Source organism: Emys orbicularis, chromosome 2 (assembly GCF_028017835.1).
Source record: "Emys orbicularis isolate rEmyOrb1 chromosome 2, rEmyOrb1.hap1, whole genome shotgun sequence".
Classification (NCBI taxonomy): Eukaryota; Metazoa; Chordata; order Testudines; family Emydidae; genus Emys; species Emys orbicularis.
Window position 1 is genome coordinate 97794414 of NC_088684.1, and position 25961 is coordinate 97820374.

General features: G+C 39.3%; 1 protein-coding gene across 2 annotated transcripts in view; it reads left to right on the forward strand.

The window, feature by feature from the left end:
• DOK6 (docking protein 6) overlaps nt 1-25961 on the forward strand; it is a 424139-nt gene that overhangs the window by 351663 nt on the left and 46515 nt on the right. The window contains exon 8 of one of the 2 annotated variants that reach the window (XM_065399655.1): nt 13070-13143. The exons of the other annotated variant lie outside the window; for it this stretch is intronic. Coding sequence (XP_065255727.1) covers nt 13070-13143 — 74 coding nt within the window. The remainder of the gene's footprint in view (nt 1-13069; nt 13144-25961) is intronic. 2 annotated transcript variants of the gene reach the window in all.

Sequence of the window (25961 nt, forward strand, 5' to 3'; positions counted from 1 at the left end):
ATCTACATGCTAGCTATCTCTTTGTGTAATTTGACCAGGGTTTAACAATTTTGCCTGGCTTAATGAGATATATGCATGTGCACTACCAATTTACAGCCAGAGCTAGAGGTTAGAAATTGTAGGGCGACTGAAATATCTTGCCTGAGAAAATATTTTACACTTTTTCATGAAAGCTGGTGCAGAGTAGTGCATTGATGAAAGACCTGGGCTGTTTTGTTTTGTTTTGTTTTTTAAATCATCATATAAATTAAACCCAGCAGGTGGGAAGCTTCTGCAAAGATTGCAGAAGAGAAAACATCTGTACACTAATGCGTATGTTTGTAAGTCCTGAATTCAACCCATAATGTAAGCATCTTTAACAGGATAAAACATTTTTTTTCTTTTCCTGCCTTATCGAAGAAGGGCAAATAAAGCAGAATAACTTTCTAATTAGGCAGTTGATGCAACTTCTGAGTTTTGCATTAGAGATTCATTCCTGGTTTAGAAAATATGGCTAAAAGTTTATAGACAACAAAGATCTCATAGATGTCCTGCAAACACATGCAAATATAGAGGTTCCTACACAGAGGTAGCAAAGGAGGGTATTTTATATTTGCAGCATTCTTCACGTGAAAAACAAAACAAAATTAGTTGTGACCGATAACAGAAGGGTGTTTAACAGCCAGTATCTTTTGTGTGTTTTTTGTCTGTTTACCTGGCCATCTTGACAATTACCTCATTGTGCTAATCTAAAGGTATTGTGGTGTTGATTGTGAAAAAGATCTTAATGATGTATTGCTTGGATGACCTTCACCACATTGTAGATATTTTGTTATATTCGTATAGTAATAAATAGAAATAAAATGTATATGCATTCAGATATTACAGCTCTTCTTGTTATGTTCAGTTATGTTTGGGGAGAAAATCTTTTACATTATTAGTTATTTTTGACAGGACAATGATCTGGTGTTTGCCTTGTATTTATGACAGTGAGACAAATATATGAAACGTTGTGCCATATCTTGTGTTTCTGAAACAGCTGCTTTGCTAGTATAGGATCAGTGTAACAAAAAGGTGGGAAGTAAGTCTAGGTATATGGAATATCATAATAATAATATGCATAACTGGTTTCACAGGAGAAAATATTTTAAAATATGGTATACCAGTAAATGTATCTTTAAAACTGCAGAAATTCTGCTTTATGAAAAATTGTAGATTTATGTATTCTTCCACTAAAACATGATAGACATATTTTAGAACTTGCCTATCTGTAGTAAGATGAATAGATGAGGGTTAGTATGTAACATTGACTCCTCTGTTTGGAACAAAAAACATTTTTAAAATGTTGACATTTCCCACAAAATAGAAATTCTAAGTTTTGACTCTCTAATTTCCATTCCCTTTGCACCAGCTCAGATGGAAACTTTCTTTTCTTCATAATTTTGTTTCAAAGAATTCTTGAAACCAGACCAGCTTGTAAAATATAAATGCCAAGGTCCTCAATCTAGCTAACTTGTAAGAATGTTATAAGAATGTTAGCCGTAGGGCCTTATGGTCAACTTACACGTAGGAGGAGCAGGTCTGTATTATAATGCACAGATATAAATAAAAGACCCCAATTTCTATTGCTTTACAAATTATAGTGGCTGTTTCTAAAGTTAGCATGTTAATAATCCTAATCAGACCTTCCATTAAAATCTAGACATAAAATTTCATGTTTACAAACATTTTAACATAACACAATTAAAGCAAACAGCAAAACAAACAAAAACCACTTAACTCTTTCCTACCGCATGCTGATTTGGAATATGTACAGTAGTGAGACTCAGATTCACTTATATTTTTTCACAAATAGGGAATGCTATTCATTTCTATAGAAAATGTAAGGCACAATAAAAGCAAGAGCTGATAGCACAGCAGAATGGCCGGTTTTGACCGCTTTACTCATGGAAGCAAATATGCCCAACTTGCAGCCTTTGTAGTTGGGATGGGGAGAATGCTGATCTACCAGTTGGCTATTGCTACTACCTAGTATTCAGGAGGAAACTAGAAGGTCTAACCAATCTGCCCAGTTGTGAATCCGTGTAGCCCATTGAGGTGCAGATATTATCCCTGACATCTCTTCTGCTTGCTTCCTCCAAGCAACCAACTTCACATCAATCTTATCTGGTTTGAAATCTCAGCCATTTAGCTCTAATCCATGTACCAAGTTCACCCATACACCAAGTAATGCAATTGATTGTTTGGGCAGGTACTGATGAGGTGGAGACACTGTATAGCCCATGCCTTCTCACTAACCCCCAATGGCCTTTTTTAATCCGAGGGATGACAAGATGGAACTGTAGTTTAAGAAAATGCTACTTCAGTGTCTAAGTTGATATTTGGTGCCTAGATGCTGTGATGTTTGGTGGTTTAAAAATGTGAATATAATAAATAAATAGGCTTACTGCAGGGTGCTCTTTGTTTGTCTTGTTCATTACATTCAGTTTCTTTATTATTGGTCTACAAGGTAAATTACTCAAGAGAAATTATTTTAAAATATGTGCAGATAGAACCAGCTGATAGGATTCAGCTCTGTAAATGGGCTAGATGATCATAATGGTCCCTTCTGACCTTAAAGTCTATGAATGTTTTTGGATTTATTTATTTTTTAATTTGTGCTGATTACCATCACGTCTATCCAATCCCCTGTCATGGCTGGTGAAGTGGATAAACAAGGAGCCTTGAGGTGGTGTCAGGAAGGTTAGCATTAGTGTATGTATGTATGACCCTAAAACATCCCTATATTCATGCCCTAAACACTTCTGCAATAATATTTGTACAAAATATGCCTTGTGAGGTATCATATGAAAGCTAACAACATGCAGGTCTTCAGGGCACTTCGGCGGCGGGTCCCGTAGCGGAAGGACCCCCCGCTGCTGAAGACCCGGAGTGGAAGAAGCTCCGGGGGCCTGGGCCCTGCGAGAGTTTTCCGGGGCCCCCGGAGCGAGTGAAGGACCCTGCTCCAGGGGCCCCGAAAAACTCTCATGGGGGCCCCTGTGGGGCCCGGGGCCTGGGGCAAATTGCCCCACTTGCCCCCCCCCTCTGGACAGCCCTGTGCTGAACCCCTTATCGGCAGGGCTGAACTCCAGACTGTCACAGTTTGCTAACATTAATGTTAGCCAGGATTTCTCAGCAGACATTCTACTATTAACAGTAGCACAAGGGACTATCCTGAATTTGCTTAATCCAGGATGCAGTGTGATCAATAATAGTTCGGTAAAAACAAGTCTCACATTTGGCATTTATTTTCTGTGAGGAGGGAAACAAAGTAATTTTAAGCAACATAAATTAATAGCCAAAAGAAGTCTTCTAGGAATTAATTTGTATTTTTCTCACTTCATTTGCTTTTCTAACTGCTGGACACAAAAATGTTTTCTCCCACCTTCAGGTGTTACGCTAATTAATGGTAAGCCTGGGGGTTTTCTCCATCTGTTTTTTACTAATACATTAAATATTAGTTTTAGAGGTGACAATTGGACGTCTCAACAGTAGAGTACACTTTAGGTCCAATTCAGATTGCGAGTGACCTGAACAAGAATTCAAATCTTCTTCTGAGGGAGTTGGAGATTTTATCAACAGAAACCATATTTTCCAAGACCGTATATTTTCTCTGGTTCTGAGTATTGTGCATTTTCACAAATGTGTTTTCCAGCCACACAGAGCATTTGATCCAGTTGCCTCAAAAACAAAGGGCAAGCTAACTGGTTAATACCTGGATGAAAATAAGTAAAATGCTTCATATAGGTGTAATAGCAAAAAGTGTCCCTGCTCAAAATGTGTTCTTTGCTATTATTCTGACATTGCTTACACCTGTTTTGCAAAGTCACTATAATTCAAGATGAGCAACGGGTTCTGAACTTTTTTTAATAGCAGGACATAACTGACAGCACAGATGTTTTTCATTTAAAAATTGTCATATATCCTGTTTAAACATATAGTTTAAGTTAACAGTTTGACTGAAATTTTGCACTGAGCTGAAATTTAGTATTATAATTCTTGCTCTGAAGTCAATTTTCTCTCTCTTTTTTTTTAATTAAATGGATGTTGCAAATTTGGTTTGCAATTGATTTGGCTATTTTTAATTAAGGCCAAAATAAAATTTTGATACAGAAACTTGTATTAGCTTTTTATTCCTTCTCTCCACTCTGTTTTGCTATCATTGAAAACCCTTAGGAAATGAACTAAACAAAATCTAATTAAAGACTGGCCTTAATCCAAGAAAACCCTAATTAAGGCTCACATACCAACTTCGGGTCCCCTTTTATGACTAGATCTAAGGTTCTGGTTGTTATTCAGGACTTGTTAGTGCAACCGTCACTCATGTTAACGAACATGTACTCACACAAATAGTCCCATTGACTTCAGGGAGACTTCTTGCATAAGTAAATGCTCACCGCATGAGCATTACGCAAGAAAACCCTGCATATTTTCATTTTGAGAAGAAAAGCAACTTCTTTTTTATAGTTACATTAAATAAAAGGAGGCACCAATGAAAATTTTGATTCAGCTTTATTATAAACACCCAAAAGAGTATTTCTGCTTCGGACTTATTTTAAAACCAAAATGAAAGTCATCTAAACTTGTTTGCCAAGGGCTAGATTCTTCCACCTTTGAATTCAGTGAGACTCCTTACAGAGTAAGATGCTACCCAGTATGAGTAAGTATGGCCAAATCTAAGCCTAGTAACTGCTTACCTGATGACTGCATGTCAAAATAAAACCAAAACAGCAGGGATAAAATCCTGGACCCATTTGAAGTCAATGGGAATATTTCCATTGAAATCAATGGTTGAGGTACAGAGGAGTCCCCTGTATACATTGGGGTTGCAGTCTTAAAAAGGGTGATGGATACCAAAACAACGTATACCGGGGAATTTTTATAGAAATAATGGAATAAGGCAGGGGATGAATTCACAACTTCACCACATCTACCTATGACGATGCTCTTTTCACCTTAACAGTGTACCTAAACAGTGTACCTTTTTACAATGACAGGTTATACAGTAAACATTGAATAAAATAATGTAGAACCCTACTACCACCATTCAAACACATAGAACATTGTAATATAGTAAATACAGTACAGTAATAGAGTATAAAAGTGTCAATTACACTAAACTTAGGTAGGGGTGGCAGCTAGATTTTCTTGGGCTGGCTTTTCGGTTGCAGAAGTCTTAAAAAAGGATTTTATCGACGTCTGCTCCCCTGCATGAATCTTTGAACAATAGATCTTCCTGTAGCAAGCCACTGCGACATTGAGAGCCCTGGAGACTTTGGCAGACTGTTCAGAAAAAGGATCATCGCTCTGTATGATTTCCGTCATCTCATCCAGCAGCCCAAAAAAATGGGAGAGATTCTTTGTCATCAGACTCCTGGCTTCCTGCCCTACATCATTGTCATCATCGTCCTTGCTTTCTTCGGTTATCCATTGTTGATCCAGATCAACCGGTTCCTCATTTGTCAGTTGTTCAGTGTGAGAGTCCAACAACTCCTGTCCATCCTCCTCCTCCACCTCCTTGAAGCCGACATCCTTCACAACTTGACAATTTCTTGCTCAAGAGCAGGTACGGCATCAAATCCCATGAAGCTGTGGACAGCATCTGGCCATGCACCGTGCCAAACGCCATTCCTACATTGCGAAGTGACCTCTTTCCAGGATGCGTCAATGTTTTCCACACTGTTCCAGATGATGTAGGTCTTCCAAAACTCCTTTACACTGGCCTTTCCTTCACCTGCTGCCTCCTTAATCAGCATGGAGAACGTCTTCCGTAGGTAATAAGCCCTGAATGTGGCCATTAGGCCCTGGTCCATAGACTGCAGCGACGATATGGTGTTGAGTGGCAAAAATAGAACCTTAACATTCGAGCAGAGGTCTTTGTAGTTCAGTTTGTGGGCACTTGTGTTATACAGGAGAAGGAGAATCTTAAAGGCCAAATTTTCCTTCTGACAATAAGCCTTAAATTCAGGGACAGCATGGTCTACAAACCACTCAGAGAAAATATTGTGTGTCATCCAGGCCTTTCTGTTTGACTTCCAAATTATGGGATGATGAGACTTAACATAGCCCCTCATTTCTCTTGGGTTTTCACTGTGGTACACAAGCAAGGGCTTCAACTTTTAATCGCCTTCTGCATTTCCCCCAAACAGAAGAGTTAAGAGGTCTTTTGAGGCTTTGAATCCAGGAGCAGCCTTCTCTTCACGAGAAATATAAGTCATCGTTGACATCTTCTTCCTGTAAAGGCCTGTCTCGTCTACGTTAAAAACTTGTTTTGGAGAGTAGCCATCTTCTGAAACAATTGTGTTTAGCTGCATAGGAAACATTTCAGCTGCACTAGCCACTTCTCCTGTGAGTTTTGCATTATGTAGATTGGCACACTTCTGAAATCTCTGGAACCACCCACAACTAGCATTGAAAGTCTCTTATTCTGCTCTTGAGCTCGCTCCCTCTCTTTCTTTAAATCATTATACAGACTTTTGGCCTTCTCCTGAATCAAGCTTAAACTCACAGGCATTTTCTTTTCATGGAGGTCATCAATTCAATCAGCCAGCAAATATTCCATCTTCTCCATTGCACTGCTTCTCTGTTTAGTTATCTTCATTGATGACAATTTTGTAGCACTTCTAGCGCTTATTGGATTTGATTAGCACTCTTAAAAATTGAGTGTACTGTCAAAGCAGGCAAACTGAGAATATGAGCAACGTCGGCTGCATACTCACATCTTTCAATATGCTTTATAACATCTAATTTCACTTTGAATGTTACACTCTTACATTGCCTCTTAGACACAGGCCCACTCTTAACACTTTGAACACGTTTTGCACTCATGATGGCTACAGGACAGTACTGTACTCAGGGCCGCCCCGCCTCTTCCCACCCCCCTCCACCCGTGCCTCGCCTCTTCCTGCCTCCTCCACCCATGCCTTGCCTCTTCCCACCAGTTCCACCCTCTCCTCTGAGCACCTCATCCCCACTCCTTCCCCTTCCCTGCATGGCTCCTGAATGCCACTTAACTGCTGATCGCGGCAGGCAGGAGGCCCTGAGAGGGATGGGGAGGAGTTGATCAGTGGCCCTGTGGGCTGACACAGTACAGCACTGTACTGTACAATAGGGGAACGTGTTCCAATTCACATCAGTCTCGATCTGTGCAAACGATGGATATGCAGATCAGGACCAACGTGAATCGGAACACGTTCCTCTATTGATGAGCACTGGATATCCGAAACAACGGATAAGGGGGAGATGTATACTGGGGATACCCTGTAAAGGGGAGCAGGGAGATCATGGTTCCACTTCCTCTGATCAAAATAGCAGGGAGCTCCCCCTCCTCTCCTTGCCCTGGATAAGCAGGGCTCTCCCACGGCTCCCTATTTCCTGGGCTAGAGAGGTGAGAGCTCCCCTCCTCTTTCAATATACTGCAAAGCACTTATCAGTACTAACAAAGCTGGTATTGGTGCCAGTTAAACCCATGAAGGTTAAAAGTTTTAATTCTAAGAAAGTGACAAAGTCACACTCACATGATTTCAGCTACACAAATTCCCAGACTTTACAAAGTAGAAGGAATGCTAGTTGGCAGCTCATTACAAATATTCAGAGAATATTCAAGTACTTAGAGCTGTTTGAATTATCCTGCTTAGTCCTCCTTTAGACTAATCCTTTGTGCTTCTGTGCCTTTCTGCAAATTAAAGTATGTAAAAAGAATTGCAGGACATTCATCATTTTGGCATTTCCATTGTTTGTTCATACTCACAGCAACTAAGTGCAGAATTCCTTTTCCTATTTACTTTCAATCCCTGAACAATGCAATTGATATCAAACGTTACAGCAGATAAATTGGAACATTCAGTTGTGTTTCACTGTCTGCCAGCAGCTGGATGAGACACCTTGCCATTTTTTTTTTCTGAATCTATAATCAGGACTTGCAGATCGGTAAACTAAAGCCTCATAAAGCTGGAAGTCTAAATAAAGGATACCAGAAATGGGACACTAACTATGTACAGTAGTATACAGAAGATCCACATTATTCAAAGTGCTATTAAATTATAGTGTGTGGGTTCCTTAATCTTATGCAGTATCTTTGCTCCAATTCTTGAAAGCTTTGAAAATCTATATAAATGAATCTATTGTTAGTTTTCTGCATTTTTCATTAGTTTTTTTCTAAAATCATTTCATGAAGATGTATATACAGGAAATATTAAAATATAATGTTTGGTCATGTAAAGCTTCACATACAGGGGTTGTTCCCCAAGACTTCCTGTAAGTTTTTTGTTTTGCTGTTTTTGTCAGGAACAGGGGCATAGGCGGTCTGGCCTAGTGATCATAGCTGGACTGAGGTCTGCACAGCAGGGACTGTAGTCACTGAGCAGGAGTTGGAGAAATCAGAAGAGCTAGGTCCCATAAGGAAGAGTCAGGATTAGAATCAAGCTGGGGTCGGAGATCAGAAATAGTACCAGGCTGGAATTGGGAGACATGAGTCAGGGTCAGAATCAGGCTTGGATTGGAAACCAGAGATCAGGAGATCAAGCAAAGTCTGTCATTGCAGCAGGCCAAAGTCTATGTGGTTGCCAAGACAACTTCCTGGGGCAACCCCTGGAGTTAAATAGGGAGCTTGGCCAACCAGAGGACCGCAGGGTGCTGTCACTCTGGGTTTCTTGGGCGGTACTTCCTGTGGTACCTACTTTCCATAGTGCTTCCTGGCTGTGCCCCTGCATGGCCTCCTGGTGGCTCTGTAGGAACATCAGCTGCCCTAGGTTCTGGTCCCCAGATCTTTACAGTTTTCCATTTCCCATTGAGTTTTAAAATCAGGTTCTTTGGAAGAATAATTCCCATTACTTTCTTATCTATTTTATGTGGCCCTCATCACCATGATAGCTGAAAACCTTCAATATTCCCTTTTGTTTTATAATTAGTGTTTACACCAAAATCCCCGATTTCTCTAAGCCTCTTCATTCTATGAAATTATCACACGCAACCTATCCAATAACTCCCTGATTCTCACATAAGGAAACAATAGTTTTCTATGTTGAAGTGATTCTGCAACCTCTGCCCCTCGTAATTCCAATATGTTCCCTTATTTTGTTTGATTTGCTTTTTGCCATGGGTTTATGGTGCTATACAAAGAATAACAGGGCTCCCATTCTGGCACATGTCATGATCTATGTGCACCATAAGTATAAGTATCTGTGGAATATCCTGTGATAATATATTATGTAGGGTTATTTTGTAGAGGGATTTTCCGTTGTTCTAGATTCAGAAGTTTGTAGGTTAGTTGTGATACATCTCACTTCCCGGCTCTCACAGGGTAATGCCATCACATTTCTCTTTCTTCTGTTAGTTACCTTAAACCTCTATTTTCCCTTTAGACATGTTAAAAGAACTGAAGATGATGTTTTAATCTATGCCTGTGATTTGGGATTTATTATACTTTTCTTCATCTAGATGATTGGACCCATAAGAAACCAGAAAAAGTGGCAATAAAATAATAATATAGACTTACCCTACTATGTAGTATTGTATCCATATGCCATTATTACATAAGTATGGCTTTAGATTTAGATTTGCTATTAAATAGCATTATGTACATGTATATTATTCCAATATTTTCAATAAATAGCTAGAACAAATGAAAAATAAAGACTGCAAGTGTTTTGCAACATTAATTAAGTGTGAGACTCACTTTTGGAGTTGGAGAACTTTTATAAGAATAGTATAGCAAATGTGTGCATACATTTCTTATCTTCCATCTTTTGTTTAAATAAGAATAGATACTTGCAGAATGTGGTAATTAAAAAAATGAAGACACATAAACGCAGACACTGATAGAGGACTACCCGATGGGGTATGCAATGCCTGCTCCCTCCTTTACTCCTGTGGGTGCCTGATGTCTGAAGTTGATAAGGTTCTGCAGTATGATGGTAAAGCAATGTGTCCATCCTCATTCCAGGGCTAATTGTGTTGGCTGGACATGGAGGTGGAAAGTACATTGGATCCTCTTGAAGGATATAGATGCTATGTCCCTATGTTACATGGGATCTTCTAGGAATAATGATGGCTGAATTATTTCCTCTTGGGGATTCTGGCTGTTACCCAATTCCTCCAGTGTGCCAGATTGTGCCTCAAACACAATCTGGCCTTATATTTGGGAAAAACAAAGAACTTCTAAAGTAGTTTTAGATTTGGGCCTGAGGCAAGACCCCAGAACTTTGAGGAAGTTCAGACCCTGATCCAACGTCTGCAGCGCAGTTCCACCTGAAAATACTTGCCAGGAAGGTGTATAATAAACGTATGTATCCTAATAAAAATTAAGTCTGTCAGTAGCTTTTTCCTGAGTGAAAGAGTAAATGCCATGTGGGAGAAGTTTCTCACTCTTAAGTCCAACAGAGACTGGGTTGGGGGAAGGAAGACCAGATTTTTGCTCAACAGTGACTGCTTCTGCTAATTAAGAAACAACATTGACAGGCTGTGAGGGGAAGTCATGTTTTTGTTCATTCTGAACCGTTCTGGATGAGGCCTGAGGTTCCAAAAGTTGTGGAGAATGTAAAACAAGGGAGAAAGCTGTAAGGTATTTAAAAGGTTATCAGGATGTCAAATATGAAAGTTCTGTGTTCATTTAAAGCCTGATTGCAATACTCTTTCTCACAATGAATGTCACCTTAGTGAAACTACTTAAGCTGTAATTAACTGTTAGCAATTTCTCAGGTTATTTTGAATATATAAAAAAAAGAAGTGCAACAAAAATGGTTCTATTTTGAATGGCTGCTTCAAAAATCAAGCAACTGATGGATTTTTAACTAGTTTCTTTAATGTGGGCTACATAGATCTTTGAACCTTTCATGGTTTTGTGTCTACTGAGGGACAGGTGGCTGTTCTAATGAAGTTTCGTGGTACTGGCTGCTCTTAGGGCTTGTCTTCAATATAGTGTTAGCTCAAGATATAATTTGTGTGTTGCCCCTAATTTGACTCCTATCCACACATGAAAATCTCTGTCTTGAGTTCAATGATGTTTGAAACTCTAGCTAATTGTTGTAATGAAGATAAGCCTTTAGTAGTTTGTATAGGTTCCTGAAAGGTGTAACTCTGAACATAATTTTTGAATTACTTTATTTCCCTATTAGTGTTTTTCCTCCTGTTCTGCCATGACTGCTTCTTTTGAGGGGAGGGGAGGAAGGCAACATGAGCAGAAAATCACCTCAACTTTTTAATTATTTTTTAAAAAGAACATCAGATAGCTGGAATTTTTAAATTAGGTCACTGGAAAAATAGATTACCCCCCCCCCCCCCGCCCCTCCCCCCCCCCAAAGACCTGTGTGGCATTTCACAGTATGAAAGTAGGAGACTCTTATATTATTTTAACATTTAAAGAGATTTCACACCTGCCATTTTCTGAGACATTCCACTATGGATCTTTTGTTTGTTTTATTACTATTACTCCTTTTTTGCACAAATAAGGTTGCATGTCTGTGACCTCTACTGTCATAAGTAAAATGGAGTGAAAATCAGAATTTCCATCCAGCAGGAAATTTTGGTATTTCAACATATTTTCTTCCAATTTTTTATAGAACAAATAGTTCCAAAATATTTCAATTCAGACATAACAAAATATTTCATTTCAGCATTTTCAATCAAACCAAAATGTTTTGATGTTCCCAAAATGTTCACTTTGGCTTGTTGAACTGACCTGAAACATTTCATTTTGAAAAATCCATTATTTGCCCAGCTCTAAATACAATGTTCCTAATACAGGAAACATCCTAAAGTTCCACACACCAAGGAGAGCATCATTCCCGGAGTGTAGATTAAAGAACCGTTTATTATAGTTAATAAGCAACAATTTTGTGCTATTTAAGATATCTTGAATTGGACTTTAGTGACTTTTGGTGGGACAAGCTTTTTTGGGTTGAGTGCTCTGTAGAGAAAGAAACTGCTGATTGAGGGAAGCAAAGGACTCAAGCTTGGAGGAGTGGGTGAAATTGAAAGTGTTTTTACTGTTTTTGGTTGGGCTGGGTTTTTTGTTCTTTTAATCACTTGATTTTGATTTTTAAATTCTTTTGTGTATGTCCCTATGAGTATGGTGGAAATTGGAGATTGCATTTTGATGATATTTTGTCAAGTAGTGCATTTGATAAGTAACATAGCAAGGATGGGTATGTTTACAGCAAAAGCTCTGTTGTCTCATCAAGTGTGGTCATTTTACTAACAGTGGGCTGGATTACCTCCTTTCAATCCAGCCCAAGGGGCAGTGCATAGTTACACTGCCCCAGGAGGAATGATAGGCATTAGACTGTGACTTGGAGAGTCACAATTGGGTGCCAGCTTCTTCCTTGGTGAGGGAATTAATCTGTACCAGCTCTTTTGCTGGACCAGTGTACTACCACCATTGCATTTGTGGGGTGGAGCCAAGGCTCCACTCAATGTCTTTCTCTGACTGTCCACTCTCCATCCAGGGAGAGGAAGAAGCGGTCTGCCACTCTCTGCTTTCCTTCCACCCTTTGCAGGGTTTGGCAATGCAGATAGCTGTGCGGGTGAGTAAGGGGGCTCTTTATTCCTCTATGCAGGTGCAAAGCCAGGTCATGAATCACCACTCTGTAACCAGTCCAAACTGATCAAGAAACAATGACTGACTAATCAGAGCTGACATCTGTAATTAGTGTGTTTTATATACTTTTTTTATTGGTTGTGGTTTCTTAAGAAAATAAAGATATCCTCATGCTCACAACATTGTTCATTGTTCTTGTATTATATTAATCAAAATATATCCGTTTTACCTTCTACCTTATGCTAATGTATACAAGGTCTACTGTTTCCATGAATAGTTATGATGACCTTTCATGGAAGTTAAAGAAAACCCCATCAAGCATACCTACATATTTGACCTCATTTTGCTACTTTTCTGCATGTGTATTCAAACATATAAAAATAATGCAATATTTTCTTCCTGAACACATACATAAATGTGACAGAATGGCAGCCCGTTTTCCATAAATGTGCCTACATTTTTCAATAAACACAAATGATGCTTGCTTTTAAATAAGATTTCTGTGTACTACATTAGGATGTCTAATGGGAGAGTCGTCAGATTTCCTGGTTTCTTGGTCACGGACTGATGATATCAAACCAGGGATGCAGGTACAATATGCTTTTCTCTTTCCACTCATCATCAACCCAAATCTCAGCCTCTGAGAATGATCATGAACAATGTGGGTGCTGAAAATCAAATTCAAAGCCTGTTTACATAAACGCCAAAGCATGAACTTCAATTTGAAAAAGCATGCTCTCATCATAATTACTGTTCATGCAGTGTGCGTTTGATTGGATGATTACTGACAGGCTTTGGCTGCTTGTTTTCTCCATTACTGCCATTGTTTTGTTCATCGGTGTCTCAGCAGTTTTTCAGGACTTTTATTTGTGAGATGACAGTCCAATCATCACCAAGCTTTTGATGTTACAGCTATTTTACCATAAGTAAGCTGAGCAGTTTTGGGTTAGGAAATGGAAATGCATTTCATTCGGTCTTGTCAACTGTCTCATTACTCTCCACTCATCAGAATAGGTATTTGATTCTGAGAAATAACTCAGCAACTTTTCATCCTTTTTGTGCCTTAATAGAAACACTTTTATTTGATCAAGTATGTGCATTTTTGTCAATCTCTTGTTCTGCTTGCTCATATATCTGTTTCTGAAGATCCTTGTTTTCCTTTAACATCATATATTGTTGAAGACAACCTGAAGTTAGCTAATGGCTTCTGATGAGGACAAGCACCGTGGGTGCTCTGGATACCTGTGTCTGAATTTCAATTATAGTGTTGCTGCTTTGCATTTCACCATTGATGTCAAGAGACTCTAAAGCATAACCATGGGAGCTACCTCTCCCAGTATAGGGGGATTCTGTTGTGGCTCAGAGACAACATAATGGCTTGTACACCACTTTCCTTCCTGCAGCCACTGTAGGGAGGATTTTCCAGGGAAAGGGGGATGTATCTGGGGATTCTCTGTACTCCAGTGATCCCTGGATGACCCTGGGGTCTGTTAGTCATCAGGCTTCTCTAATTTATGCTGGAGGAATGGACTTGCACACAGATATCCAAGGACTGGGATAGTGTAAAGGTGGCTTAAAGACCTTTTTGCATACTCCAACTATCCACATGATTCTCATCCGAAGCTGAAGATCTAGACCATAATTTTTGCAATGGTGTTTACTGTATGTTAAAATCTTAAATGGGAAGAGTATTTAAGCAGTCATCCTCTATACCAGTGGTTCCCAAATTTGTTCCACCGCTTGTACAGGGAAAGCCGCTGGCGGGCCGGGCCGGTTTGTTTACCTGCCCCGTCCGCAGGTTCAGCTGATCGCGGCTCCCAGTGGCCGCAGCTCGCTGCTCCAGGCCAATGGGAGCTGCTGGAAGTGGCACAGGCCGAGGGATGTACTGACCGCCACTTCCAGCAGCTCCCATTGGCCTGGAGCAGCGAACCGCGGCCACTGGGAGCCGCGATCGGCTGAACCTGCGGATGCGGCAGGTAAACAAACCGGCCCGGCCCGCCAGGGGCTTTCCCTACACAAGCAGCGGAACAAGTTTGGGAACCACTGCTCTATGGCATGATTCTCCTCTTGCTTACACTGATGTAAATCAGGAATAACTCCATTGACTTGAATGTAATTACACCAATGTAATACTGTTGTGAGAGAATAAAACGCTGATAGCATTTAAATGGCAGCACTGTCATGTCTGTAGGGTGCTTACTCATCTTTCTTACTTAAATTATTAGAATAAAAAAAATCAGATTTTCTCTCTCAACCAACTCAGAGAGAGAAGTGTTGTTATTCATATAGAAGGGGTCAGATCTCAGCTGATACATATCGACATAGCTCACTTGATTTAAAGGACCTGTACAGATTTACACCAGCTGAGAACCTATCCTTTTTATAGTATATCATATTCATATATGTTTTCAACATTTGCCACTTTTGATTATTTGTGCATTGAGACACATGAGTCAGAGCCTTTGACCAAAGTTGATCTTTATTTTGTGTCTCTTTGTATAATTTTTATATACAGATTTAAGTGCCTTTTCCCTGATAAGGATGTATTCTCTTGACTGTTTAGGATGATCAAACCCTTAAATGAAGGGGAATGATTTTTAATATTGCAGCTACAGTGTAGGCAATGAACTGACTGAGAATATCATCACAGACACATGGAAATGGCCCTTTTCCCAGTACCATTACCCAGCATGAAATTGCCCCAAACCCACATTGTTGCAGTTTAAGTTAATACCCACAGAGTGGAGTCCATGCCATTGCACAGAGTGTCAGTAATGCAATAGTCAGTCTTAGGCGGTCGGGGACTGATCATCCCCTTATCTCCCTGAAAACAGCTTTAGTCAGTGGGATATCTAAGGCTTGTACCTCTCTGCACGTTGGCCTGCTGCTGCATTTTTTTTCATCCAGAAGTGATAGACAGAGATTGCTTTGGATCATGTCTGTGCTGACCCTAGAAGAGTAAACAGATGTCACTATTAAAGGTGAAATATGACTCACCTTCTAACCATTCACACAGCATTCCCGGCTTTCAGAGACACAAGAGGCAAGTGGCCAAATCCACAAATGTTATTGTGTCTCTCATCTAGCAGCAGAGTGCTGTCCTTAGACAACCAGGCAGGAATACACACACAAACTGAATATGGATTGGTAGCTGCTTGATATGACTGTGTGAAACCATGGCTTTTAGAGAGGCAAATAGTATCTCTTCGTTAGTAGAATTTTACTGAAAATAAGTGCAGAATATTTTTTTCAGTATATAAGTGAGTGTGTGTGTGTGTGTGTGTGTGCTCGTTCGTTTTCTTCCTCCAAAAAAAATGTGTTTTCAAGATTGACATGTTTGATTGTTTCAGCTCTTTTTCAATACTGAGTTTTTGCCAAGGTTGTTAACAACAAATAGAGCATACGACTAAGAGATATTTATTAGTCATCCCCCAGATACTTCACAACCCAGTTACTATCTCACTCTCTAAGCTCACACAAAGAACAAAACAAAATCATAAAATGCAGAACAAAATAAAATATGACTTGAAGGTGGGAGGCACCTTCACTATATAATAATCATTCCAACAAATACAGTATTGCATATTTTCATGTATTAATTCCAAATTCATTGATATAACCCATAAATTGTTTCCATATGTACTGAGGCTGTGTCTGCACTTGCAGCTGGGGATGTGATTCCCAGCTTGAGTAGACATACTCATCAAGCTAGTGTGCTAAAAATAGTAGTGTAGCCATAGTAGCATCAGCAGCAGTGCGTGGCGGCATGGGCTAGCCACCCTAAGTACGTACCCATGGGGTCTGGTCAGGTTTATACTCAGGTCAGCTAGCCTGTTCTACCAATCGCCTCTGGTACTGCAGCTACACTACTATTTTTAGTGTGCTGGCTTGATGAGAGCTAACATGAGCATATCTATACAAGCTGGGAATCAACCTCCATCTCCAAGTGTAGACATATCTTAAATCTCCCCTATTCTATATTTTCAAAATAGCTCCTTCAAGAAATGCCATGAGTAAGGTAGGTTAGCCACCAGGCATTCTACTTCAGTTGGTGGTGCACTGTATTTTCAGATTCTTAATTATTCTATTTGCCATCTTAATCCACCTTGCATCCAGATTGCCTCAGTTAAAAGTTTTTCAGATCAGAAATATCATTTAATGTACAGTAAGATTAGCCGTAAACTCCCCATTGCCTTTTCCAAATATCCTTTTTGTGACTTTACAATCCCAAAGCATGTCAATAACATTACTGACAATTTTAACACCTCCAACAAAACTTTGTAGTGTCAGACCCGATCTACCCATTTTCTGTGGTGTTTATTTTATGGCATATACCTTTTTAAAACATTTCCCATTGCCTATTTTCATTCTCCCGCTCAATTTCATTTTTCACTGGCTATAAGTGCCCATTACTCATGCTTCTTAGAAATGTAGATACTTGGCAAGCACTAAATCTGATTTTTTTCAGTAATGTGGCACGATCAAATGAGGGCCAGATCCTCAGCTGTTCTAAATTGGTGGGACTCCTCTGTCTGGCCCTGTGTGTTCATGCATGCTAAAAAGATTCATATTTCACCCTTATTCCACAGAAGCATGTGCACCTTATCATAAATATGCTTGGTTATATTTCAGTTCTTATTATTTGTATATTATATGCTATATGCTTCCATACATACAGTTTATTTAGTTAAACCTCCAAATAATAATTTGTCATTTAAACCTCATTAAATAGTCTAATAGCTGTAACATTTCCTTACCTTGCAGATTGGTTTCTGTTTTGCTTGGGACGTGTGCCATGCTATGCTTTGAAACAAAATTGATAATTTGGCATTGCAGCTAAATGGAAAATTCTGTCACTTCCAAAATATGTGGTACATACTTAGTGCAGTGTCTCATGAAGCTGCAAAGGCCACATTTCCTGCCCCACTGTAGTCAGGAGTCTGATTTCTAGTGGCAATGCACAACTTCAGTCACAATGATTATAAGCAAGTTTCCTGATGTGGATGCCCAGAGTGAAAGAGAATTATAATAACTTGGCACCTTTTAACTGTTAATATTTGAAATATAAGTACCTTTGACAGGACTTTGCCATTAGGAAGGTAAACAGTGCAGCCATCATACTCTTGTGAGTAGGATTTGTTCTGAGAATATAGAGACAGGGAAGAAAGTCCGTTCTGTTGAATAATATTATTGAACATTGTTAAGCTCAGTAGTTGTGTATCTTCATTTGAATAGTTATTTTAAAATGTGTACTTACTTGCCTTTTTACAGAAAGAGTACTCAGTGCGGGGATATTAATACAGACCTTAGATGTAACAGGTTCTTGTTTTAAAAGTTCTCCTGGTAGTTGCTTGTGCTCCCTTTGATGTATGGAATAAGTCCCAGTTTTAAAGCTTCCTAGTTACTGCCATTTTTTTGCCGTAACCAAGACTTCAGGTTGCATTATTTATCAAGATTGGTAGTAAACATTAAGTATTTTTCAGTAAGTGTTTGAAATATAATTTGTAAAACCAAACCCTGTGTACTAGACCCCCAGCTGTTGTATATCAGTATTACACCAGCAAAGTTGATGGAGCTATGATGATTCGCATCAGCTAAGGGTCTGTCCCTATATATTCACTAAGGGCCTGATCCTGCAAAGAGGGTAAGACCCAGATCTTCAAAGGTATTTAGGCACCTAGCTCCCAACGTCAGTGGGAGTTGAAGGTGCTTAATACCCAGGGCCGTCCCTACGGGGGTACGGGGCCCAGGGTGGAAGTGATGGATTCATCTCTTCTGGGATCGACCATGCCAGCCAATTGCACTGGCCCGGGGGCCCCCCAAAGTGTGGGGCCCAGAGAGGTCGCCCCGATGCACCCTACTCAAGGGATGTCTCTGTTAATACCTTGCAGGAGGCTCTCAACCCTTCACAGGGTAGGGTAGACAAAGGAGAGGGCAAAGGCTTTACAAAATAGTGCTGATTGTTCCAAGAACCTCCTGCTTTTAAACTTTTTTGTTTGTATGTGTGAGCTATCTCCTTTAAAGCCTGGAATATATTGTTCAAAATCTTTATGAACAACCTGCTCTTGGATTTCTGGTATAGCTTTCTTCCCTCCCACTAACCTTTCTAAGAAATCTCTTGCCACTAGTTTCTTTCCCCCATTATACTTAAGCAGATGAAGTTGTTCTCTGAAGGAATACGCTGTAAAATAAGATCATTGTACAGGTACAGAATATGGGCCAGTTTCTGCCCTCTGAAAGAAGGTGGATTGTTCCCACGGAAATTATTGGGAACTGCCTGCTCACCTCCAAAGTTAAAATTTTGCCCTATGATAAGTAGGCAATGTACTGTAAATAATTCCTGTCTATCATCATCATCATCTTTGTTCTCTCTCATCTTGTGTTTGAGACTGTGCTGAATGATTAAATATTGGTCATTAACCAACATAGGCGTTAAATAGTTTGATTCTGAAAGCATTACCATACAAAGATCTTTTGTGTGTGAGTTCCTCAGGCAAATTTTTTACCATTAACAACTGCATAAATATGAAATTCCAGTTCCATCATTTTCAGGAAAATTTCTGGCTGCTTCCAAAAGACTAAAGCAAATTGGCAATAATTGAAAAGCTCTCAGTTCTTTCTTGTAAAGATGAGTTTTCAAAAAGCAAGTAATCAATCTTGCTTCCATACTCATCAGTGACCCATTTGCAGAGTTCAAGCTTCTTTTGAGCACTTAGATTATTTTCATGGCTAATAGAAAAAAGATTTTTAGTTCTGGCTTTTAGGGCAGTATTTTAGAAGCAAGAAGGAAATGAGTTAATTTCACCTCTATTTGACTGTTGATCTCAATGGATCTATAAACTGTCTCCCAGGCTTGCTTTGTAATTACTGACCATGGACAATTTGTGATGTTTCTTCTATAGAAGGTAGGTTATTTAATGTAATAGTTTCCTTAAAGAGTCACGCACAGAGGCAGCTAACAGGAGAGTTTCAGATGGAGTGTGACAGGCTTTCCTTCCAGATTCTGCGTTATGTGTGGTGTCAAGATGTCCAGCAATGGAACAGTGGCAGTGGTCTGCAATGGATGTGCCATGTTCTCTCTCCTGCCTGAAACCAAAAGGAATTTCCTTTGCATGAAGTGCAAGTTAGTGGCTGGAGGGAAAGATTCTTGAATTGAAGGGGCACATTGAGACACTACTGAGAACCAGAGAAGCTGGGGAGCTCCTAGACAGCCAGGGTTGGGAAACACCAGTATTCCAGGTTCAAGGAAGAATGGAACTGGCCACCAAGGAATTGGAGAGGAAGTCAGAGAGGAGCTCTGGTGGTTTGTAACCACCACAGGCAAGAGGTCATGGCTGGAGACAGGTCAGGATAGGCAGGCTGTAACCACCAGAGAGAAAAGCAGCAGGAGGAATTCCACACTGCTAGAAGTTTCAAATCAATACCAACTCCTCAGTGCCAAAACTGTGGAAGTTACTACTCAGGTTCCAACAGATCCAAGGGATATATGGGACAGACATGTAGATAGCATCTTGGCCCAACCTGTAAGAAAATCAAGGTTGCCTGCAAAGAGTTCTCCAACCATCCAAGGAAGACAGACAGTCCTTGCTGGATATTCGACACTCAGACGAATTGAAAGAACATTCTGCAAGGGACAGATGGACAACAGGAGGGTGTGCTGCCTTCCCGTAGCCAAGACATGAGATGTCACTCTAAGATTGGATAGGTTTCTGAAGTTGATGGGAAAGGATCCATAGGTGATGGTTCGTATTGGCACTAATGACACTGCGACATGGACTATGGCATTATAGGTATGAGCAACTCTCCAAGGGTAATATTGGCTTGTCATATCCTTTAGAAAAGCATGAGCTGGCAACACAAGCCTAGAATTAAACAGTCATCAATAATATTTATAGAAAGGCTGAGGGATTAATAAGCTCAATTTCTAAAGTATATTTTAATCTTTCACCTATAAAACAGCTCATTGAATTGATAGCAGACAATTGGGTGACTTAGCTTCAGTACTTTTTTATGAATATAATGACTTTCATAAACTATACAGACATTTTTACTCTTTCCAAGGTGGTTTAATATATAAACAGGTTGTCTCCTGTGTGATGCTGATCTGTTTTATAGCATTATTTTCCCATGAGGCATACATATAGTAACTAACTTCCCAGATTATATTTGGCAAGAACTACATTTTCATCATTTTCTTTTCCTATTTGCTAAAATTATTAGTAATAACTTTTAACGTAATATTTCAATTCCTTTATTATATCCATATTCTTTATCATTGGATTTCTGTTAGCATCAATAATCTTGAACCATTTTTTTGGATCAGTGTTTGGTCTTTTTTTAATAGTCCTTTGTTATGAGAACAGCTTTGTTCTCTTCAAGAGTACATTTAACATGCCAAGGAAGTGGACCATTAATATCAAACAAAAATAACTAATGGTGTTTGAGATCAAATTACCTTATTATTGATGGTTTCAGAAAAGATTAACTTATACTCATAGATTTCAGCGTATGAAGAACACCAGGGTATTTATTAATCTGTTTTGTTCTGTGTAGTTTTTTTTTAAATTGTTTTCATTTTTGCCTGTGCTAGTTACCTTTAACTTTGCAGAGAAAAGAAACTTCTTACTTTTAATTTTTAACATATAGAAACTATAAATAAAAAAAAGACATTTGAACTGAGTTTCAGAATACATCTTCTTCAGTGTTTGAGATACATTAACCTGTGTCATATTGTGATTATCTCCTGTTCAGGTAACTAAAATAAATAGAATTATAATTCAATCACTATGTAGGCTGAAAAGCATGAATGTGTGCTGCAATCAAATGTAGAGACATGGGACAATGATAGGTTTTGTATACTGGTAAAGACCTTTTACACAGCACATTCAGCTACTTTGTCAGAGTAATATAAACTACAGGGATGAAAGGCTCAGAAGAAAGGGTGAGTGAACCCAGAAACACTAATGTTCAGATGCTGACAATACTGGTTTTAATGCTTAGGGTTTTTTTTCCAAATCAAGTATGCTTTTGTTCACATATTGAACATCTATTTAAAAAATTGGTGTATTATTTCACTTTATGGGAAATTCTGTCATCCTGAAAATAACAAAATTGCAATGAGATGATATAATATACCTGTAAGTGTCGTAAAATCATAATCCAACATCAATATGTCTTAGGTTTTGGTCATAAACGTTGAGTAAATGTGCTGATAATATTTGGCTTGATGATGTACGCTTATTACTGTTGTAAAATGACTGAAACGGCTCCTTAGAGCAGAGGCACCCAAATTTTACCCAAGTAATAGGCATGTTACCAGCTTTCCAGGAACCCTAGAGATGTGTGTAATTTCTATAAAATGGAGCAGATTAGCTAACGTACCTGTTTCTGTGGAGCATACTGCTGAGACTTGTAGTTTCCAAAGGCTTCATAGCGACATAGAACATCAGGCAGCCAGGGACCACATTAAAGAACTTGGTGGGCTACATTTATTAATATTTTTATGCCCCAACACTCCATTTAATGCTGTACAGAAATCCAAGAAAATGTGTTCCTGGCCCTGAAGAGTTTACAATCAGTCTATAGGCAGAGAGAAGCTGCTACTGCCCTAAGACTGAAACTTGCCCATCCTAAGCCTTAGGCCTGGGTAACAGGGGAGGGAGGAATTCAATATTTGTGTTAATAAGAAAGAAGAGTTTCTCCAGTAGGGATTGCACTGCTCTACAGCCAAAATGCTTCTGAAATAAATGTAGTCAAACTTTACTAATTCTGGGTCACTGAGACCGAAAATGGTGCTTAAAATTGTTGATTGGCTCTAGTTTTCAAGATATGCTATTGGGTCAGTATAGACGACCCTTGACTTGGGAATGGAGGAGGATAAGTGAGTTATAAAGGGAAGGGATCTCAATTTAAACCAGAAATGACTAAAATACATCTTTGACTGGATCTATGAATAAATCTATGACTGGGTTTGGACAGTACTTGCTTTTTAGGCAAAACAATGAATGATGCAATCTGAAGCTGGTATTGCGTCATACATGATATGAATTGCATCATGTTATTCCTAGAAGTCATGGATGATGCAATCATAACGAAGCTTACATCACTCTGCTGAACAAATTGCCTTATATCAGCTCTAGAAATCATACAGTGTCATGCTCTCTTATTTGTCAGTGTTTGATTTTGCAAAGGGACACATTTCTGTTTAGCCAAAGTGAGCAGAGATGCCTCGTACTTGTGTGAACAGTGCAGATAACTTCTGCTATGTTTGTGGTGAAGTGACTTTTGCATCACAAAAGCACAGTATAACCACTATGGTTAAGAAGGCCTATCACCTTTATTTTGGCTGCAAAATTGGAGATCAGGACAAGAGGTGGGCCCCACACATATGCTGCAACACTTGTGCAACAAATCTTCGCCAGTGGTTGAACAGGAAAAGGAAATCTGTGCCTTTTGCAGTGCCAATGATTTGGAGAGAGCCAACAGATCATACCAGCAATTGTTACTTCTGCATGGTGCCTCCAGTTGGGAAAGGTGTGTCAAAGAAGAAAAAGTGGACTGTGCATTATCCAAACATTCCATCAGCTATACGCCCAGTACCCCACGGAGAAGGACTGCCAGTTCCTGATGCACCTGAATCATTCTCACTTGAGTCAGACGAGGAAGAGGAAGAGGATGAAACTTCTGGTCCTGAACCATCAATGTCACAGGACCCACATTTTCTCCCATCCTCCTCCTCTGAACCACACCTCATAACACAAGGTGAACTGAATGACCTTGTCAGGGATTTGGAACTACCCAAGAGTAAGGCAGAGCTGTTGGGCTCCAGACTACAGCAGTGGAATCTCCTGGCAGGTGAAGTTAGGGTTTCCATGTTCCATGACCGTCAAAAGGATCTTGTCCCATTCTTCTTCATGGAAGGTGATCTTGTAGCCTGCAACAACATCGATGGTGTGATGGCAACCCTCAACATCGTTCACGATCCAGATGAGTGGAGACTGTTCATTGATTCATCGAAGACGAGTCTTAAAGCTGTTTTACTGCATAATGGCAATGTTTTGCCATCCATTCCAGTTGGTCATGCAGTCCATATGAAGGAAACCTATGACAACATGAAACAACTTTTGAGGTGCATAAACTATGACCAACATCAGTGGCAGCTTTGTGGCGATTTGAAGGTTGTTGCTCTCTTGCTTGGTCTGCAGACTGGATACACAAATTACTGCTGTTTTCTCTGCGAATGGGATAGTCGTGCAAGAGATTCCCACTACATCAAGAAAGATTGGCCACTCCGACAGTCATTGGAGCCTGGGAGGAAAAGTGTTCAGCATCCACCACTTGTTGAATCAAGGAAGATTTTGTTACCACCCTTACACATCAAGCTGGGTCTGGTGAAGAACTTTGTCAAGGCCATTGACAATACACAAGCAGCTTTCAAGTACCTCCGTGGAAAATTTCCAAGGTTAAGTGAAGCTAAGATAAAGGAAGGTGTCTTTGTTGGTCCTCAGATTCGTGAACTTCTTCGAGATGATGCATTTGACCATGCACTGCATGGCAAGGAAAAGACGGCCTGGAAAGCCTTCCAGTTAGTGGCAATAAATTTTCTCGGAAACAACAAGGCAGACAACTACAGGTTGTTGGTGGAAAACCTCCTCAAGGCATACAAAAGCCTTGGTTGCAACATGTCACTAAAGATACATTTTTTGCACTCTCATCTAGATTTTTTTCCCACCGAACTGCGGAGCAGTGAGCGACGAGCACGGCGAGCGATTTCACCAGGACATTGCAACAATGGAGAAACGCTATCAGGGCAAATGGAGCCCATCAACGCTTGCAGACTATTGCTGGACAGTGACAAGAGATGCTCCATTTAATGAATACAAGAGACAAGCCAAGAAGTGCCGAGTAGACACTGAATAGGACTAAACTATGTACAGAATAGTTTTTTGCCTTTTGTTTCATAATAAATTTTATTTATATAACCCTTTTGCTGATTTTTAAAGTGTTACATAAACAGGACAGGTGAAATATTATCATGTAAAGCAACCATAAACACATGAAAAGACCTAGGTTTACAATTTATGATTAAAACTCTACTATCTACACAATATACATAGACATAAAATGTAAAAACTTAAATATCTTAGAAACAGTAGCCAATCAGTTGTTTTAATTGTCATATTTGAATTCAGCACATCAAAATACATAATAAATAGCACATTTTATCTCTGAAGCAGACGACTTCTCAAAAATTATAGACCAGTGTTATTTATAAAATCTCATTGTAGTTTAGGATTTTAGAATAAATCCCTGGAGATGAATATTGGACAGAGGGCAGGGACGTCAGTGAAATGTGCATGATAAATTAATTTATCACATAAATGTGTGTGTGCAAGATTCATTTTTCTCATACTTTGGCCACCACCAAGGTAGACCATCTTAGACGAATAAGCTTCTCTCAGAAAACTTCTCATGAAAGGTCACTTTCGTGATAAGAATGCTAGTTGTTTCCAGTGTTCCCAGTCAATTAATGACTAATGAGTAAGTGCAGGTTCTATCATCAAAATAATGTCTAACATGTGAGCTATCAAAATAATGCATTTAACAGGCGGCAGTTTAAAAAAAACTCCAAATGAGGCTCTCAACAATCATTTGTAAGCTTGGCACAGAGACAGTGTGCCATTTTGTAATCAGAAAGGGTAAATCGCAATCATGATGCTGCTTAAAATCACTCACATCACTATCAGAGATGATAAATCCAGGTAATATAAACACTCTTGCAGAAATAACTTCATATCATGATATATTGATATATCACAAGTCATACAATAGAGAAAAGAATTAACTAAACCAACACAATTTTATCACATTTTTTGCAAATACCTGCAGTTTCTTTACAAAATATAAAATGTGTTAGAGAATAATGGAAATCTTATATTTTCTGCAGCTATATCAGCTTGTATTTTGATCTCACAAGTTAATTAGGGTCAGATTCGTCTGTACTTAGATTGGAGGCCTCCGTGGTATATGTTCAGGTGCTGCAAGAAATGCTATTGGTAATTTAATATGCAGCATTCTTTGAACTTGGTACTGAACCATTGCTCAACAATATCCGGCATGTTCATAAGAACAATGCAATAAAAGCATATCATCTTTTGAAAGAAATATAAAATTTAAGTCCTGACCATTTGCAGTCCTTAAAAATCACTAAGACTTTTCACAAGAGTTGAGTTGTTAACATTATTAACAAAATTCCAGCAGACTATTTATATTCTGTCCCAGCAGTCAATTAGGTAGATATATAGAGATGGGCCAAATCTCACATTTGTATGCATTTTTGTTAGTTTGGGGGGATCTATTTACTGCAAACTCTTTTGCACAGTCCTGCATTAGTTTCAGACCATGCTGG